Genomic DNA, 15,195 nt, shown 5'->3' with positions numbered 1-15,195 from the left:
ACATGTGATTATGCTCCCTGCCCGCAGTGTTTGGTAAATGTGATGATTATAGTTACTTGAGTCAAATGCCGTGCTCACAGCAGCTGTACATGTGTGTGGTGTGTCTATACATCCATGCACTGTTATGTTGTGTTGCAGGGGGGTTGTCAGTCAAGTCCTGACACCCCCAGATGATTTGACAAGCATGTCACAAATTAATTGCTCCGTCTCATTCCAATTAAAATTCACATTCTCCCTCCGGCTAGAAGCAGAAAACCCCAAAAACAGATCTGCCAGTGAAGACACACACAAAAGCAGAGGATACTGAGATGAATGCTGTTTGTCAGAGCGTCCAGAAGAGAGTGCACAAATTCACCTCATGAAAACCTGTTTATTCTCTGCTTGTTGATGCAGAGAGAGATTAATGCTGTCTGGGCAGGAGGCATGATTAATGCAGCCAGAGTTCACTGAGCATGGAGCAGCCACGAAACAATGGCGGGATCGCTGATCCTGGCGGAAGATACAACATAAGAGATGGCACACAGAGCACAGACGGGGAGAAGTAGTCAAGGACAATGGAGACACTTGTTGTTGTGTCAACTAGTGACGAGAGCTAACCACTCGAACATGGCGGCATCAGACATGAACTCTGGAGGATGTCCACAGAATTGGGTTCGGACATCGACACCAACCATCGGCCCTTATCACCAAAAACTCTCTCTCTCTCTTTCTCTCTCTTCTTCTGAGATATTAGTCGTGTGATAGAAACATCATCAACAGTCCCACTTGCTTGTGGTGAATCCTGCGGAGGATCTCCTGTTCTTACATCGGCTCCTTCTGACATTCTGCAGACTTTTTTAACCAGGGATGAAATTCTCAATGAAATAGTCAAACTGCTGCAAAGACGGACGACAGCCACTTTGAACACAGCCCAAATACAGCTTCTTTTCCACATTCCTTCTCTTCTTCTGTCACTTTCTTGGCATCTCGAGAGACAGAGAAAGAAAACCTGGCAACAACGCCATCACAGTCACTTAGCATTAGACACAGAGCGCATGTTAAAGAGTGCATGCTCACTTTGATTGTCCATTTGTCTTATGCGCGATTGTGACGGGCACAGATCCGACTGTCTTCTGCTCATTCGTCCTCCTCTGATGCGCTTATTAGTCTTTCAACGTCCCAGCATGCACTTCAGATGCGATGAGGCAGTGTGCGCGGGCTACACAACCCCATAGGGTGGGCTGACTGGCGTGTCCTTGGATAGCAGCCGAAAATAGCTCAAGATAAACCAGAGGGAGGCTGTAAAGACGAAGCTTAATCTAGTCTTGGAAAGATGGCCTCCCTCCCTCTCTTCTTCTCTTTAATTTCTTTCTTTCCATCCTTCTCTCACCATGTTTGCTCAGTTTGAGTGCAAGTTTCTCTCCATGCATCTCCACACTCACTCTCCACTCGACACTTGTGCTGCTTGTGTCACACTGTCGCTGTCTTATTTCTCTCTTTCTCTTTTTGTTCCCTCAATCTATATTTCCAGCTCTTCCTCCCCTCCTCTTCCACCTCCCCTGTTTTCTTGATTGCTAAATCAATGCTTAGAGTGCGTGAGCAGGGTGTCTCTGGCTACCCACTGCCTCCTCTTCCAAGAAGTGTGTGTGTGTGTGTGTGCGTGTGCGTGCGTGCGTGCGTGCGCGCGCTTCCTCTCGCTTCGCGCACAGACACACATCCTTCCATCTGTCCCATCTCAACCTGTGCTGAAGCACAACCACCAGGCAAGCTAACTAACGAGAGCCTTCCACAACCATCTGTCACATTCCTCGCTGCATTCTCCTCCTTTCCCTGCTCCATTCCTCCATCCCTCACCACCAGCTCTCCTCCCATCATGCAGAGCGACACAGCCTTTTCCCGGAGCCTTAAATTTAGTTTGGCTGCAGTTTGGATATCGGTCAAAAGATGAGAGCAGAATATGTTCTCGTGTTGATCGCAGCCGTGCTTTGGCTCCAGCGTGGACTCAATCATCACACAGCTTGTTTAACTACTGAGAAGAAGATGTTTGTATTTGGAGAGAAGCAGGATTACTTTAGTTGGTTGTGGCTTTTTTCTCTTGGAAATGTCTTTCGACCTCATTTTATATTCACAAAGTTATGTTATAGCCAACAACAATTTTAAATGTGCGATGAAACACACTTTTATTCTCATTAACTTTACCTCTGGCCAGGTTCCCTCTCAGGTTCCCACTGCCCCTGTGACTGTCAACCAAGCGTGACCGTGCCAACACGCCACATTTACCTCTGTTCAATAACACAGCACATTTCAGTGCTTTAACGAATGTTAGATCTGCACCGCAGCGCCATTTTTATCCTTGTTCCCTCCGTGCTCTGATTGAGAGTGAGCATAAGCAAACTGGTGGGGCTGTGCCAAGACTTCTTATTACTGCAGGGCTGGCACCTACTGCAAGAAGCACACACACACACACACACACTAAACACTAGTCAGCACACATGGTAATTTCTGAACACATACACAGTGGGATTAATTTGGGCATTTCGCACGCTAGCCATAAAACAGCCTCACACTTGTCCAGTTATTCAAAAACATGCACAACAACATGCACAACAACACTATCTAGTGGAACGTTTAAAAAGAAGAGAAGGGGAAATCCAGACTCAGTCAACCATTTGTTCATGTTCCTTTCTTCATCGCCCTCCCCTCCTTCCTTCCTTCCTCATCACCTCCCTTCTCCACACTCCTTTCTTCCCTTTGATAGATGGGCTACATTTGTAGAAATTGAGAGGATTTGGACGTGTGTGATTACGGGATCCAGAATGGTGCAGCCAGAGGGAGGGAGAGCGACAGCAAGGACACATGAAAGAATAGATGAAAAGTGACCTTGTTGACCCTGGGATCTGTGGACAGAGGAAGAGTGGTGGTGGTGGCGGGGGGGGACGGCGGAATAAAAGTGCTGCAACAGTGCGAGGCAGGAAGCTAATCCCACCCAGGTGTTGTGCCAATGTAGGCAGGGGGTGCCAGGCCAGCCCACTGGCACAGCAGACATCACGCCTCAGTATGGAGCCCTTAAAGAGGCTGTCTGAATAGTGAGGGGTGGGAGGGCTGCAGGTGGCAGCCGAAAACACTCTGGACAAAGCCTATGCATACACACACACACACAACCACACAGACACACACACACACAACCACACAGACAACCACACAGACACACACGGGCACAATGGACACTAATCCTGAAATATTGATGCCTATGGTAGTGGCTCATTGAAAGCAGAGGGAGGGTTGTGCGGGTGTGTGTGTTTGAGGTGTTCTGACAGATTACCCACACACCCCTGCTGCTGGCCAGGAAGGTTGCTGTCAAAGGATATCCGATCCTCGCCTCTCCTCTTTTTCCCCTCGCCACCACTGCTGTTGTTATTATGTATGCATATTAGTCATTCACACGGGATCATTCACACTGTTGGCCCAGGTCAATACACACACACACACACACACACACACACACACACACACACACACACACACACACACACACACACACACACACACACACACACACACACACACACACACACACACACACACACACACACACACACACACACACACACACACACACACCATTTTGCCACACCAGTGGAGCATGGAAGCCAGGCGGAGAAAGAGAGGGAGATGTATTCATTCACTTTCCATTGTGCACGGATCGAGTGTTAGTCCAGTGAATAGGCGAGGGAGCGCTTAATAATGAGGCCAGTGTTATTACAGAGCCGCTCCAGCCCCTAACGACATCAATCCACGGGGATCAAATAAAGGCTTTTAATTGCTTTGGCTCATATTAAAATCCCCGCCACCGTAGGCGAGCTGCCCTTGGCGTGCCTGAGCATAAAAGCCAGCTGAGAGATTGTCTGAAAGGCCATCATATAGCATGTGCAGGGGCTCTCTCAATTCATGTCTTTGCAATTATGTTTGTGTAACGCAAGCCTATTCATTAGCAGCAATCATCATTTTTAGCAGAATATTTGATGATAATGTTGAATATTTATGATGGTAATGAGAGTGTGGGGGATCATATGTTCATTATGTGCTTTGTGTCTGTCTGTCTGTTTGCAGGACCGAGTCTGTGGCAGAGAAAATGCTGACCAACTGGTTTACCTTCCTCCTCTACAAGTTTCTTAAGGTGACATCACAGCGAGTTTTGGTTTTTCAGTTCAAGCCTCAGTCAAGTTTATAATTTTCACAGATGAAAATCACTGTGATCTTCACTGCAAGTCAATGATGCTGTTGATGAAGATTCTCTAATTTGTGAAGTGATTGAATATAAAAAAGACTCTGAATTAAAATAATCTGCTACATAATTAATTATAGTCTAATTATAGTTATAGTTTAGTTATATTAAGGAGGCATCTTTGCCAACTTGTCCATGAGAAGTTCCTGTTACTTCATAAGACACCAGTATTCATTGAATTAATTAACACTCCTCTTACCTTGAGTCAACAAAATGTCACCATCTCCAGCTCCACTCATTCTTTACTGCAGCAGGGAGGAGAATAAAAACATAAACAATCTCCTCTCCTGACAAACAGCAGAGTCTGTCTTATGGCATTTTCAATGATAATCCATCAATCCTTTCCCAAACCCGAGCTTCACTTCACTAAGGTATATATATTTATTTAAGTGTTAAGGTATTCTTTAATTTCAGGGAACAATGGAGTTTGTGACATGATGTTTATATACGTCTGGCTCAGCGACTTTGAACATTACAAAAAGGAACATCATCATTGTGTGTAGACATTTCCTCAGACATTATTAAACGATGGTGTCAGGGAGTCGAGAGCAGAAATGGCTTCAAAGTTTCCTCACTCCCTCCCCTCTCTTCACATCTCTTCGCAGGAGTGTGCAGGCGAGCCTCTCTTCTCCCTCTTTTGTGCCATCAAGCAGCAGATGGAAAAAGGCCCCATTGACTCCATCACGGGAGAAGCACGCTACTCGCTCAGCGAGGACAAGCTCATCAGACAGCAGATTGACTACAAGACGCTGGTAAAGAGTTCACCTGCCTGGGGGTCCCGGGGCTCAAAGGGGACACTTAATATGCTTTCAGGGACAAGAGGAGAGAAAGGGTGGTTATGGGTTGTCGGTCATGAGATGTGCAACGCGACATAAAGTTGTCGTTGTCGCGCTTGACACGCAGGGGGCACCGGAGTGGCAACCTCGCATCCTGGTGAAACCGGAGCTGTCAAGGAAAAGAGCGGAGTTTAGCGATGAGGTGGAAGGAAAGAGATTATGCATGTGTGTGTGTGTCTGAGACGACGATTCTCTCTCCCTCTGGAACCTGTCGTTTATTCCACAAGTCTGTCTGTTGCTGTTCTCCTTCCATTGGAGAAACTGTACTTCTTCCTTCTTTCTTTTCTAGGGTCACATCTGTTTGACCTCTACTTTCTGGGAGTATTGATTTACATGTCCAATTTAAACAGTGATAGATAAAAACATCCTGGAAATGTTACTCCCAATATCGACATGTGACTACACTTAAATATTTAAAGAGCTGCTCCACTGTAGGTCCACATATTCGGGAAGTTGCGAACATAGAAGACAACTCATTTACCCTCTCATTCATAATGTGTATTTGTGCTCATTTTGTAAATCAGCTATTTCCACCAACACCAGAAGGCAGCACTGACGGAACTGATGAATATGATAATAATATTATAATGAGCTGTTTTGCTGCTCATCAATTCAGGTGGCACGCTGCAGTCTTTTCCAAGCTCTGAGGAAAGAGAAATTTCCCCCGTGAACCATCTTTTCTGCTGCTGCGATTCTCTCACAGGCTCTTTGACAAGCAGGAGCAGTACAATCAGCTTAAAGAATATAAAACACACAAACCTCTATGAGATTAAACAGGCATTAGATACAGCAACATTTATCCTTTGCAGATCAACCTGGGAAAAAATTTGTCTTTTCTGAAATCTTACCTATAGGTAACCAGAAAGAAGTAAAGCTGGCAGCTAGTTCCTCCTCTCAGTTGTGTTTCTGCTACAGGTGGTGAACTGCATCCATCCAGAGAATGAGAAGAGTCCAGAGATCCAGGTGAAGGCGCTGAACTGTGACACCATCAGTCAGGTGAAGGAGAAGATCCTGGATGCCATCTACAAGAACGTGCCACACTCACACCGCCTAAAAGCCTCCGACATGGACCTGGGTACGAACCTACACTTTGAATATTGTGTCAAAATACCTGACATGCAATGTATGAAAAAATAACACCAGTTCAGACAATAAAATCTTCATTGCAGATAAACCAGGTAGAATAAACACAAAGTTTTCTAGCTTCACTCTGCATCATAGACTGTTCATAGGATAAGTGAGCACTTGTGCCAGGGGATAATTCTGCATTCAGTTTATCACAGGCTGTTGAAGAGTTTTATTTTACAGTTTCACTCCTGTAGTTTGTACTGTCCAGTGTCAAAACATTTCTACCCAGTCAGTGTTCCAGGCTGAACTTAGACACCCATTGATTTCTACAAAGGCTTCCCCACCCCACCAGGCTCTTCTTAAAAAGTCCACGTCTCTTTAGACACAGAGAGGTTGCTTTCTTCTCCACCTCAGGAGACTCGACTTCCTGCCTCTGTTGGCTCAGATATCTGAGTCTGGTCTCTCCCCTCCAAAAACTTCCTATCGATCGACTCGCGTCTGAGTCAGATGATTGATCAGCTGATCAATCCAGACGCTCAGTGATCTCCCCTTAAGAAAAACTCTTTCTTTCTTTCCTTTCTTTCTTTAGTTTTCTCTGGGTTGTGTAATTGTATTTCTAATAAATTAACTTCAAGGGGCCCCTGCTAGGAGCATGGGGCATTAATATATCTTCTCTGCAAGAAATCTAGTAATAAAGTGGTTTGCACACCTTTTGTGTGTGTGTTTGTGTGTGTGTGTGTGTGTGTGTGTGTGTGTGTGTGTGTGTGTGTGTGTGTGTGTGTGTGTGTGTGTGTGTGTGTGTGTGTGTGTGTGTGTGTGTGTGTGTGTGTGTGCGTGCGTGCGTGCGTGTGTAGTCCATGTACAGACATGCATGAAAGTGAGCATAACAGTGTTATCCATGATTGTTTGTCTGCCAATACCTACAGGCTGACTCCTCACCGTGCCATGCTTTTTATGGTTTAATATTGTCAGATGGATTTTCCAAACCCCTGTTGTGTGTTCAGAATAGCATATTTATAACCAGCTTCAGATCTGCGCTGGGCTGAGTGCGTACCATAGGGAATCTGGCTGTGATAGGTAAGTGAAGGAATTGGTTTAGCCTTTTGACGACACTCCTGGATCAAATTGTTTTATGGCCCCCTTTGGGCAGGATGTGTTGTTCTATTATTGGTTTATTACAAGAGGGAACTTGGAATCGTCAGAGCCGTCTGGCCACTCACTCTGTATGTGTGTGATTATGAGTACGAGAGAGACGCTGAGCAAAGAGAACATGTGCCGGGAATTAAAGATTCTTTCCGGTGCCATATTTACAGTTTTTAAGTTCTCTCTTAATCATGAGTCCACGAACAGACTGCATCTCTTGGTCTTGTCGACAATAATTCTTCATCAGAAACAAGACTGTCGCTTTATTTATCTGTTTAGACACTTTCGGCCTTTTTTAAGATGCTCTGTGTAATATATGGGGCTGGTATGATCACCCCCCCACACACACATACACATGAGTACACAGACTGATTGCAATGGCTGATAAGGATAATGGGATTGTGGAGGCCTGTCTCGAGACAGATTGGCCAAGAGTGTTGTTACCCAGGTATTGTTTTTAATTCCCCTCCGCTGCAAATCACAGTCCTCTGCAGGGCCCCGGAGGAGATAGGGCCTGAGAACAAAGCAGCGAGGCTTGTGTGTTTGTGTGTGTGTGTGTGTGTGTGTGTGTGTGTGTGTATGTGTGTGTCAAACGTGTGTCATGCACAAGTCTCTATGGAGTACAACAGTCACCTTCAGCCTTTCTCTTTACCATGGACTTCCATACACTCAATGCCCTTATCTCCTGCGTTGTGTTAGAATCCACACACACACACACACACACACACACACACACACACACACACACACACACACACACACACACACACACACACACACACACACTTGCTCTCCTCCTCCCGCTGAGCAGAGACCACCGGATTTGGGATTCAGACTAATCTCAGCCTGCTCTGCTTTCACACCAAGTTTATTCTTTTATTTATTCCTTTCTCTCTCTCCGCATTCATCTGTTTGCCGAGTTTCAACTGGAGACGCCACCTCATTTGCATCTTTATGGAAAGATGAACTGTATAGACAAAAACAACAGGAGGATCTTTATTTCCCGCAGATTTTTCAGATGCGAACACAATTCTGGTCAAGTCTCCAAAGACGGGCCTCATCATACACCACAGTGATTGCTGCTTTGTTTTCCTGTTTGTGATCAGGATGGGATATGACAGTGGCTGACGCAAGTGGGAAACAAAACAAGGAGCGCAGGCACAATAACGTATTCATAAAGCCCACAAAAGGAAAGGAGGAATCGTGTGCTTGTTTGTTTTTTGATATGGCTTTTCCTTTTTCACTTATGTTAATGTTGCTGGGCTGTTGTGAGAGGTTTCTTTCAAAGCTTTAGGTATATGTTGAGCTGAGGTTGCACAGATATGGGAGACCTGGTGTATATTGTATGTAGTGTATATGCAATGTGGCTGTAGGGTCATATGTCGTCCTCTTGTTTAAATGAAAGACACTGTGAAATCTGGTGATCTACAGCGTTTGGTAGCTTTGCAGTTCCTCCATGAAGTATTGGATCTGTGTCTGGTCTGTTTCTATGAAAGCTCCCAGCAATAACAATAAGAGCAGCCAGTGGGGGGGGGGGGGGGGGGCTTACAGCAGTGGTCGGGGGTTTGACAAGAGGAGAACAGGGACCAACACATCTTCAGAGAGCAGAGCGAAAAGAGTCAGCAGTTGTAGAAATGAAGTGCACAAGCCCTGAGCACACAGCCGTAATCGCAGCCATTGATCGCAGCAGGGAAAGCGATTGAAAGGAGCAAAGAGGGGCAGCTTCGTTCTAGAACAGACGAGAGTGGGTGTTAATTTAACTCACCTCTTGCTACTGCGTCTCACGTGTTTCTCTCATCGTTTTACATCGTTTAGCTTTTTCTATTTTACTCCCACCCCGAAGATTTGATCCCTCTTTTAAGGTTTTTCATGACTGTGAAAATGAATCTTCTGAGACGAATGACCTCAATAGATGGTGATGGAGATCGTGGCAACTGGTTTTCTTGCAGACTGATAAGAAAAGAGTGATGCTCTCTTCTGTTATTTTTTCTTTCTGGTGTTGATATTGTTCATTTCTTTAATCTAACACTTACTAAATAATTTCACATATTGTCATATCCTTAGGATTTGTAACCAACTGTTTAGGACAACCACCAAAATCCATTATTTCTTCCCCAAAGCCACGTCTGAACGCCAAAGATGGCACGATTTTCAGATATGACAGATGCACAGAGAAGGGGCGGAAGCAAATGAAAATGAAATCTTGTCGCATGAATATGGGAGAAATATTCTGACCATTTTGATTATTTTTGTTCCTGTCTCTCGGCAGAATGGCGCCAGGGGAGGGGCCAGCGTATTATCCTGCAGGACGAGGATGTCACCACGAAGATTGAAGGAGACTGGAAGAGACTGAACATGTTGGCCCATTATCAGGTACGTCTGTGACTGTATATTTTTAAATGTGGACAAGTTAAACCTCAGCTTCAGTATTAAACATCTTTTTTATCATCAATTCCTGTAAAGTAGGGGCTAAATCAATTTATATGTCTCCCTTACTTGTGTAGAGGGCTTGAGATAAAATCTGATGCCGTCAAGTGTCGTCGTCTTTCTTGGGTCAAAGACATGTGAAAGCACCATATACGTGCACACACAACGTTTGTAGAGTTAATACGACAAGGACTGATCTAAACAAACACACGTATTAACAGATGTGCACAAAATAGTTCTCATCCATTAAATACACACAAATGCTTTAATGCAGACAAACACAAATCGGCAGGTGCTTTGTGTGTCCTGAGTAGCGACTGTCCGCTCAGCCAACCAGGACGAGTCTGGTCGGGTAAAACAAGCCGGCTTTGTCAACACGGTGTTAATAAGTCCTGCAGCTAAGCAAGCAGCCACTGTCCCCTCATAGTGCCGTGCGCACGGTGCCTAAATTAAATGTCAGCGGCAGCAAGTGTCAACAGGCTCGGAGTACGCCACGCTGGAGGAATGGATTAGGGAGCTGATTGGAGTCGGAGATAAGATAATGAAGACAGAAGTTAATTCATTTTTTTTTCAGGACAGGGAATGAGGACGCCTTATCTTTGACAGAGCAAAGAAAAGAGAAAAGAAAGAGCTCACATCCACTCCAAATTTGTCAGGAGCCGGGGACGAGAGGGGGACAGCGTATCTCATCCAGGCTTCAATCAAGGGCATCTGTATAATAATATGAGTGACCAGAATCACTGAATAGAGTCGCGTGCTTTCCTTTATAAAAGTAATCTCATCTGCCACTCGTTAAACCCAGTCACACACTCACTCTGCCTCTGCATCAGAAACTGAGAAAAGTTGGATTTCTTGTTCACGTCGTAGCTACAAGCAGAAAGGTGGCATTTGTCATATCGGATCTCATAATGAGATATTTCTCTGTTCCTCCTCATTCTGCCTAAATTCGCTCCTGCAAATGTTATTTCCCACAAATGCCACTCCTCCTTTTCTCATTGCATTAAGTCCCATTGTGATTTGCTCGTTTTATATCTATTCAGCATATAAGAGCAGTGATCAGGGAGAATGCTTAAGGGCACTGGAGGGTCTGGGGGCCTCCCCACAGAGGAGTAACGAGATTTGCCCTGTGGGGCCTCCTGCCTACAATGATATAAACATATTATGCATAAGGAGCAGATTGAGTGAGTGGATGAAATCATGATATTATCTTAATAAGGTCCCTGCTTACGCACATGCACACTCACAGGAACAAAAAGCCCCTGGTCCTGATTCCCTGTCCCATCCACCCTCACTACGATAGAGATCACTTCAATTAACCCTGCAGAACGGGTAGCCAGATTATGCAGAACAGGTGTGTGTGTGTGTGTGTGTGTGTGTGTGTGTGTGTGTGTGTGTGTGTGTGTGTGTGTGTGTGTGTGTGTGTGTGTGTGTGTGTGTGTGTGTGTGTCGGGCAGGGGGGGTGCTAGACAACCTCCCACTTGTGTTAATTGAATCCTGTTGGACTGAGTGGGGAGGGAGTGCACAATTGACTCATTCGCTCATTTAGACACACTTATTTACACATAGACCAACACGGACACACACTGCTGGATTCCTTACACCTTCATACACACACACACGCTCATGCACACGCCCACACCCAGCCCTAGAGGAAAGGTATTATTGCATAGAGACTGTGGGACGCCTCCTCTCACACAGGCCTGTACGACTCTGTGCTGAGCTCCCCCCCCCATGTCAGTCATCATATGTATGTGTGGGCTAAGTAGAGCACATAAGGGTAATAAGATATTCTGCATTTTATTGCTCTGCCTCACAACATGAGAATAGAACAGATGGAGGGAAATATAGAAAATGACACCAACAGAATGATCTATGGCTTTTTTGATTGGTTGTGTAAGAAATTTGCTCAAGTGAAAAAACCCTAAATCTCTGCAGAAGCCTGCTCTGGCTCTGATGATTTTTTTTTAACAGGTATTTGCATAATATAAATGTTTTTCTGTTTTTCAGGTAACTGATACTGCAATAATGGCCCTGGTTCCCAAGCAAGTTACTGCCTACAATTCAGTCAACAACTCCACTGTTTCTAGAACCTCTGCAAGTAAATATGGTGAGTTTCTGCAAATTGAAGTTTCTACTGTATCTGCATCATCCACTTTAACACAACAAAGATCAGGCACACTGCTAGAAACTACATGTTTATCCACTCATAACATAGTTCAATACTGTTTTCATGTTAATATTAAACATTTAACTGGACCTCTTGTCAAGTACACAGGGTTTAAGTCAGTGATTTACGTTTATGTCATTTAACAAAAGGTATCAGGTCATCCAAAATGTTCCCTTTAATCAATCAATCAATCAAACGTTATTCATATGCACCTTTCAAACAAATCAAATTCTATTCAGGTGACTGATAAAACATAGGATGTTAAAAATGAATGAAAAATACAATAAAAGAAGATTAAGATAAGATAAAAAAGATATCAAATATATATAATAAATCGAATAAGGTAAATCTTATTTTTCATTTAAAGAATCATTCATGTCAACCAAATTACCATCTTAACAATAAAAATAGAAAGTAGAAAAACACAGGTAGAAAGAGACTGATTCTGCAGCAGATGATGCTTCCATCTGAAAGTGATGAGTATCCCTAAGAAGCTGTATAACAACAGACACAATTTAGAATAGTTGAAAGGATTTCTGAAACATAACAGGAGACCAAATGGACTCCTTCTTGTTGTGGCTCTGGCCTCTTCAGACTCCGAACAGCGTCGCCTCATCCTTCGACGTGCCCAGTGTTTTATCCGCCTGTCCGTCTGCCCCACGTCTCCTTGAACCCCAGAAACCATCGAGTTAGTCGCTGATCAAAGGGCCGGCCTCACTTCCCACAAACACTTCAGACACATCAAATGTGGCTCCACGTTATTAGCATCGCCTCATCTCCATACGATCGCACCTCTCTGGCTCCAAATGAGACCAGATAGGACAAGGTGAGCGGAGCAACAGGAAAGGGAGGGAGGATGCCAGAAATATCTCCAGCATTTTTTCCTTTTTTTTCTTTGTAAGGGATTGACTTCAAACGCAAGTGTGATCCACTTCACAACTGGTGTGGTACTTGAGCGACTTTGAACTCTCCCTGAGCACAATGGCCAAACAGCAGAGAGAGAGAGAGAGAGAGAGAGAGACGAGGCTGAATTTAATACAGCCGCCCAAGACGGGGGGGGGGAGGGAGAGCGGGGCGGGACAGAAAGTTGTGGAAGGAGTACAAAGATTAAAACAAACACTGTAACTGTTGAGTCAGAGAGTGAAAGTAGAAACCTCTGCGTTTGATCTCTGATGTAATGTTTCCATCAAAAACCACACAGAGAAAAAAGAAAAGAAAAGAGCATCTCCTGCGAGCGGAGCAGAAATCTCTCTCTCGTGTATTCATGACACTCGACTCTCCAACTTCTTGGAATAAATAAATCAATGCTCTCGCAAAAAAAAAAAGAAAAAAAGACCCACCTCACATGCTCCTGCGCCCACAGAGCGTTAACTGCAGGGCAATTAGTGTCACAGTGGTCCTGCGTCTGTGAAAAAATAAAAGTAATGCCCAATTGACGGCACTGTAGAGAATACTACAGGTCTTACAACAAACCCCCTAAAGTGCCCTAAAGGAGAGACGGGCATTTTCAGTTGATCATACTGTAATCAAATTGGAGCGGTCGACACACACACACACACACACACACACACACACACACACACACACACACACACACACACTCTGCATGTGATGTCTCCAGCTCTCTCCTCCTCACACTCCTGCAGCTTTCCTCTCTGAACACATTGATTTCTGTCACGTTTATTTTATTTATTTTTCTCTCTCCTTCTCTCCAACTCTCCGCCCACTGATCAATTTTTTTCACGCTATGTAAACATTCATTGAGCTGCGTGTTTGGAAATGTCATCGCCACTGCGGTCAACAGGGCCGGCCATACATATTTCATTTCATCAGACACCCGTTCGATTTTGTGTCAGCCCGGCGATGCTGCTTCTTTTCCCTCGGAGAAGAAGCCATAAAAAATTAACCATGCACGCTTTCTGAAAGTTTCATGTCCAATCTCGCGGACGTGTAAATTGGAAGTGAAAAAAAGTGTTCTTGTGCTAACACGCAGGTTATGGCTTTCCATGCCTCCTTCAGCCTTGTATTCTCAGTATTTATTTTTTATTTGAAGCCACTATCTACAATATATTTATAGTATTTTTCCTTCTGTCTTATTCTGATTGTTTGTTTGCTTTTGATTTCTTCTTGTGTCTCTGCTGTGATTATTTTCTTTTGCTGACACAGGCATGAAAAACCAACAAAATTCAAATGATTTATGTTCAGCATCCATACTATTCTATCCGTCCTACCACAGGATGTAACGCACGTTGTTCTTCCACAGAGAACATGATCAAGTACACTGGAAGTCCCGACAGCCTGCGCTCCCGCACGCCCATGATCACTCCCGACCTGGAGAGCGGCGTCAAGGTTTGGCACCTGGTGAAGAACCACGAGCACGGAGACCAGAAGGAGGGCGACCGCGGCAGCAAGATGGTGTCTGAGATCTACCTGACACGACTGCTGGCGACCAAGGTGAGCAACCAGCGACAGGAAATCTTTAAATGATTTGTTTAGGCCGCGGCAGTGGCTCAAGGTTTTGTACGGCAGATGGTTTCACAGCAAAAATGATTATATCTGTCCCAGCAGTTCTATTTTTAACGACTCTACACGGGAAATTGTATATTTTTGTCGTAGTTCACACGGTGAAAGGCTAAAAAGTCACTGTAACCTTCACCGCTTTACCATGACTCACAACTTTATTTAAATATTCATGATTACATTGGGTGAGTCATCTCCGTGGAAAATATTATTCAGATGTATTCTTCTATTCCCTGAGGTGAGAGAGAGAAAATAGACGCTTCTGTTTGTTTTCTCTTTCTATTACTTTTGCGTTGATGCAGCCGAATATTTAAAAAAAAGGCTAAAGACGAAAAGTCCCATGAAGCTAGTGTAGGTGTTTCTGTAATGAAAAAAAAAAAAAAAGATCAGGCAAAAATAGAAATGGTTATAAAATGAGGCTCTTTTGAATGTGTCTTCCAACAATGGCCCCCGGGAAGAAGAAGGGAAAAAAAACAGTTAATTTGGTTCGGAGGGAAATGTGACTTTGATCCAACAGCTGAATGCTAATTTCCAATCCACTCCAAAAGCACCTTCTTCTTTTCACATCAAGACATCGGCTCTATCAGACGCACACACACAGACGCTCAGGCAGGAAGAAAGAGGGAGGCCACGATCTGAGGAAGTTCCGCCTGTAACTTTTCATCCACCAACATTTTACGCTTGTTTTTTGATCCAGTGTCCGTCTTTGTTTGGACGTTCACATGCAGAACATCAGCTCAGCTCCGTGTAAGACATGTAAACACAAAGTG

General features: G+C 44.4%; 1 protein-coding gene across 1 annotated transcript in view; it reads left to right on the top strand.

Annotated features, from left to right (window-relative positions):
- plxna4 (plexin A4) overlaps positions 1 to 15,195 on the top strand; it is a 220,375-nt gene that overhangs the window by 190,406 nt on the left and 14,774 nt on the right. Inside the window, exons 23-28 of the mRNA XM_034578173.1 lie at positions 4,090 to 4,156; positions 4,870 to 5,016; positions 6,016 to 6,175; positions 9,581 to 9,684; positions 11,746 to 11,845; positions 14,169 to 14,359. Of these exons, the coding sequence (XP_034434064.1) occupies positions 4,090 to 4,156; positions 4,870 to 5,016; positions 6,016 to 6,175; positions 9,581 to 9,684; positions 11,746 to 11,845; positions 14,169 to 14,359 (769 nt within the window). The remainder of the gene's footprint in view (positions 1 to 4,089; positions 4,157 to 4,869; positions 5,017 to 6,015; positions 6,176 to 9,580; positions 9,685 to 11,745; positions 11,846 to 14,168; positions 14,360 to 15,195) is intronic.

Source organism: Hippoglossus hippoglossus, chromosome 23, assembly GCF_009819705.1.
Source record: "Hippoglossus hippoglossus isolate fHipHip1 chromosome 23, fHipHip1.pri, whole genome shotgun sequence".
Classification (NCBI taxonomy): Eukaryota; Metazoa; Chordata; class Actinopteri; order Pleuronectiformes; family Pleuronectidae; genus Hippoglossus; species Hippoglossus hippoglossus.
This window is presented reverse-complemented; position numbering and strand designations above follow the sequence as displayed.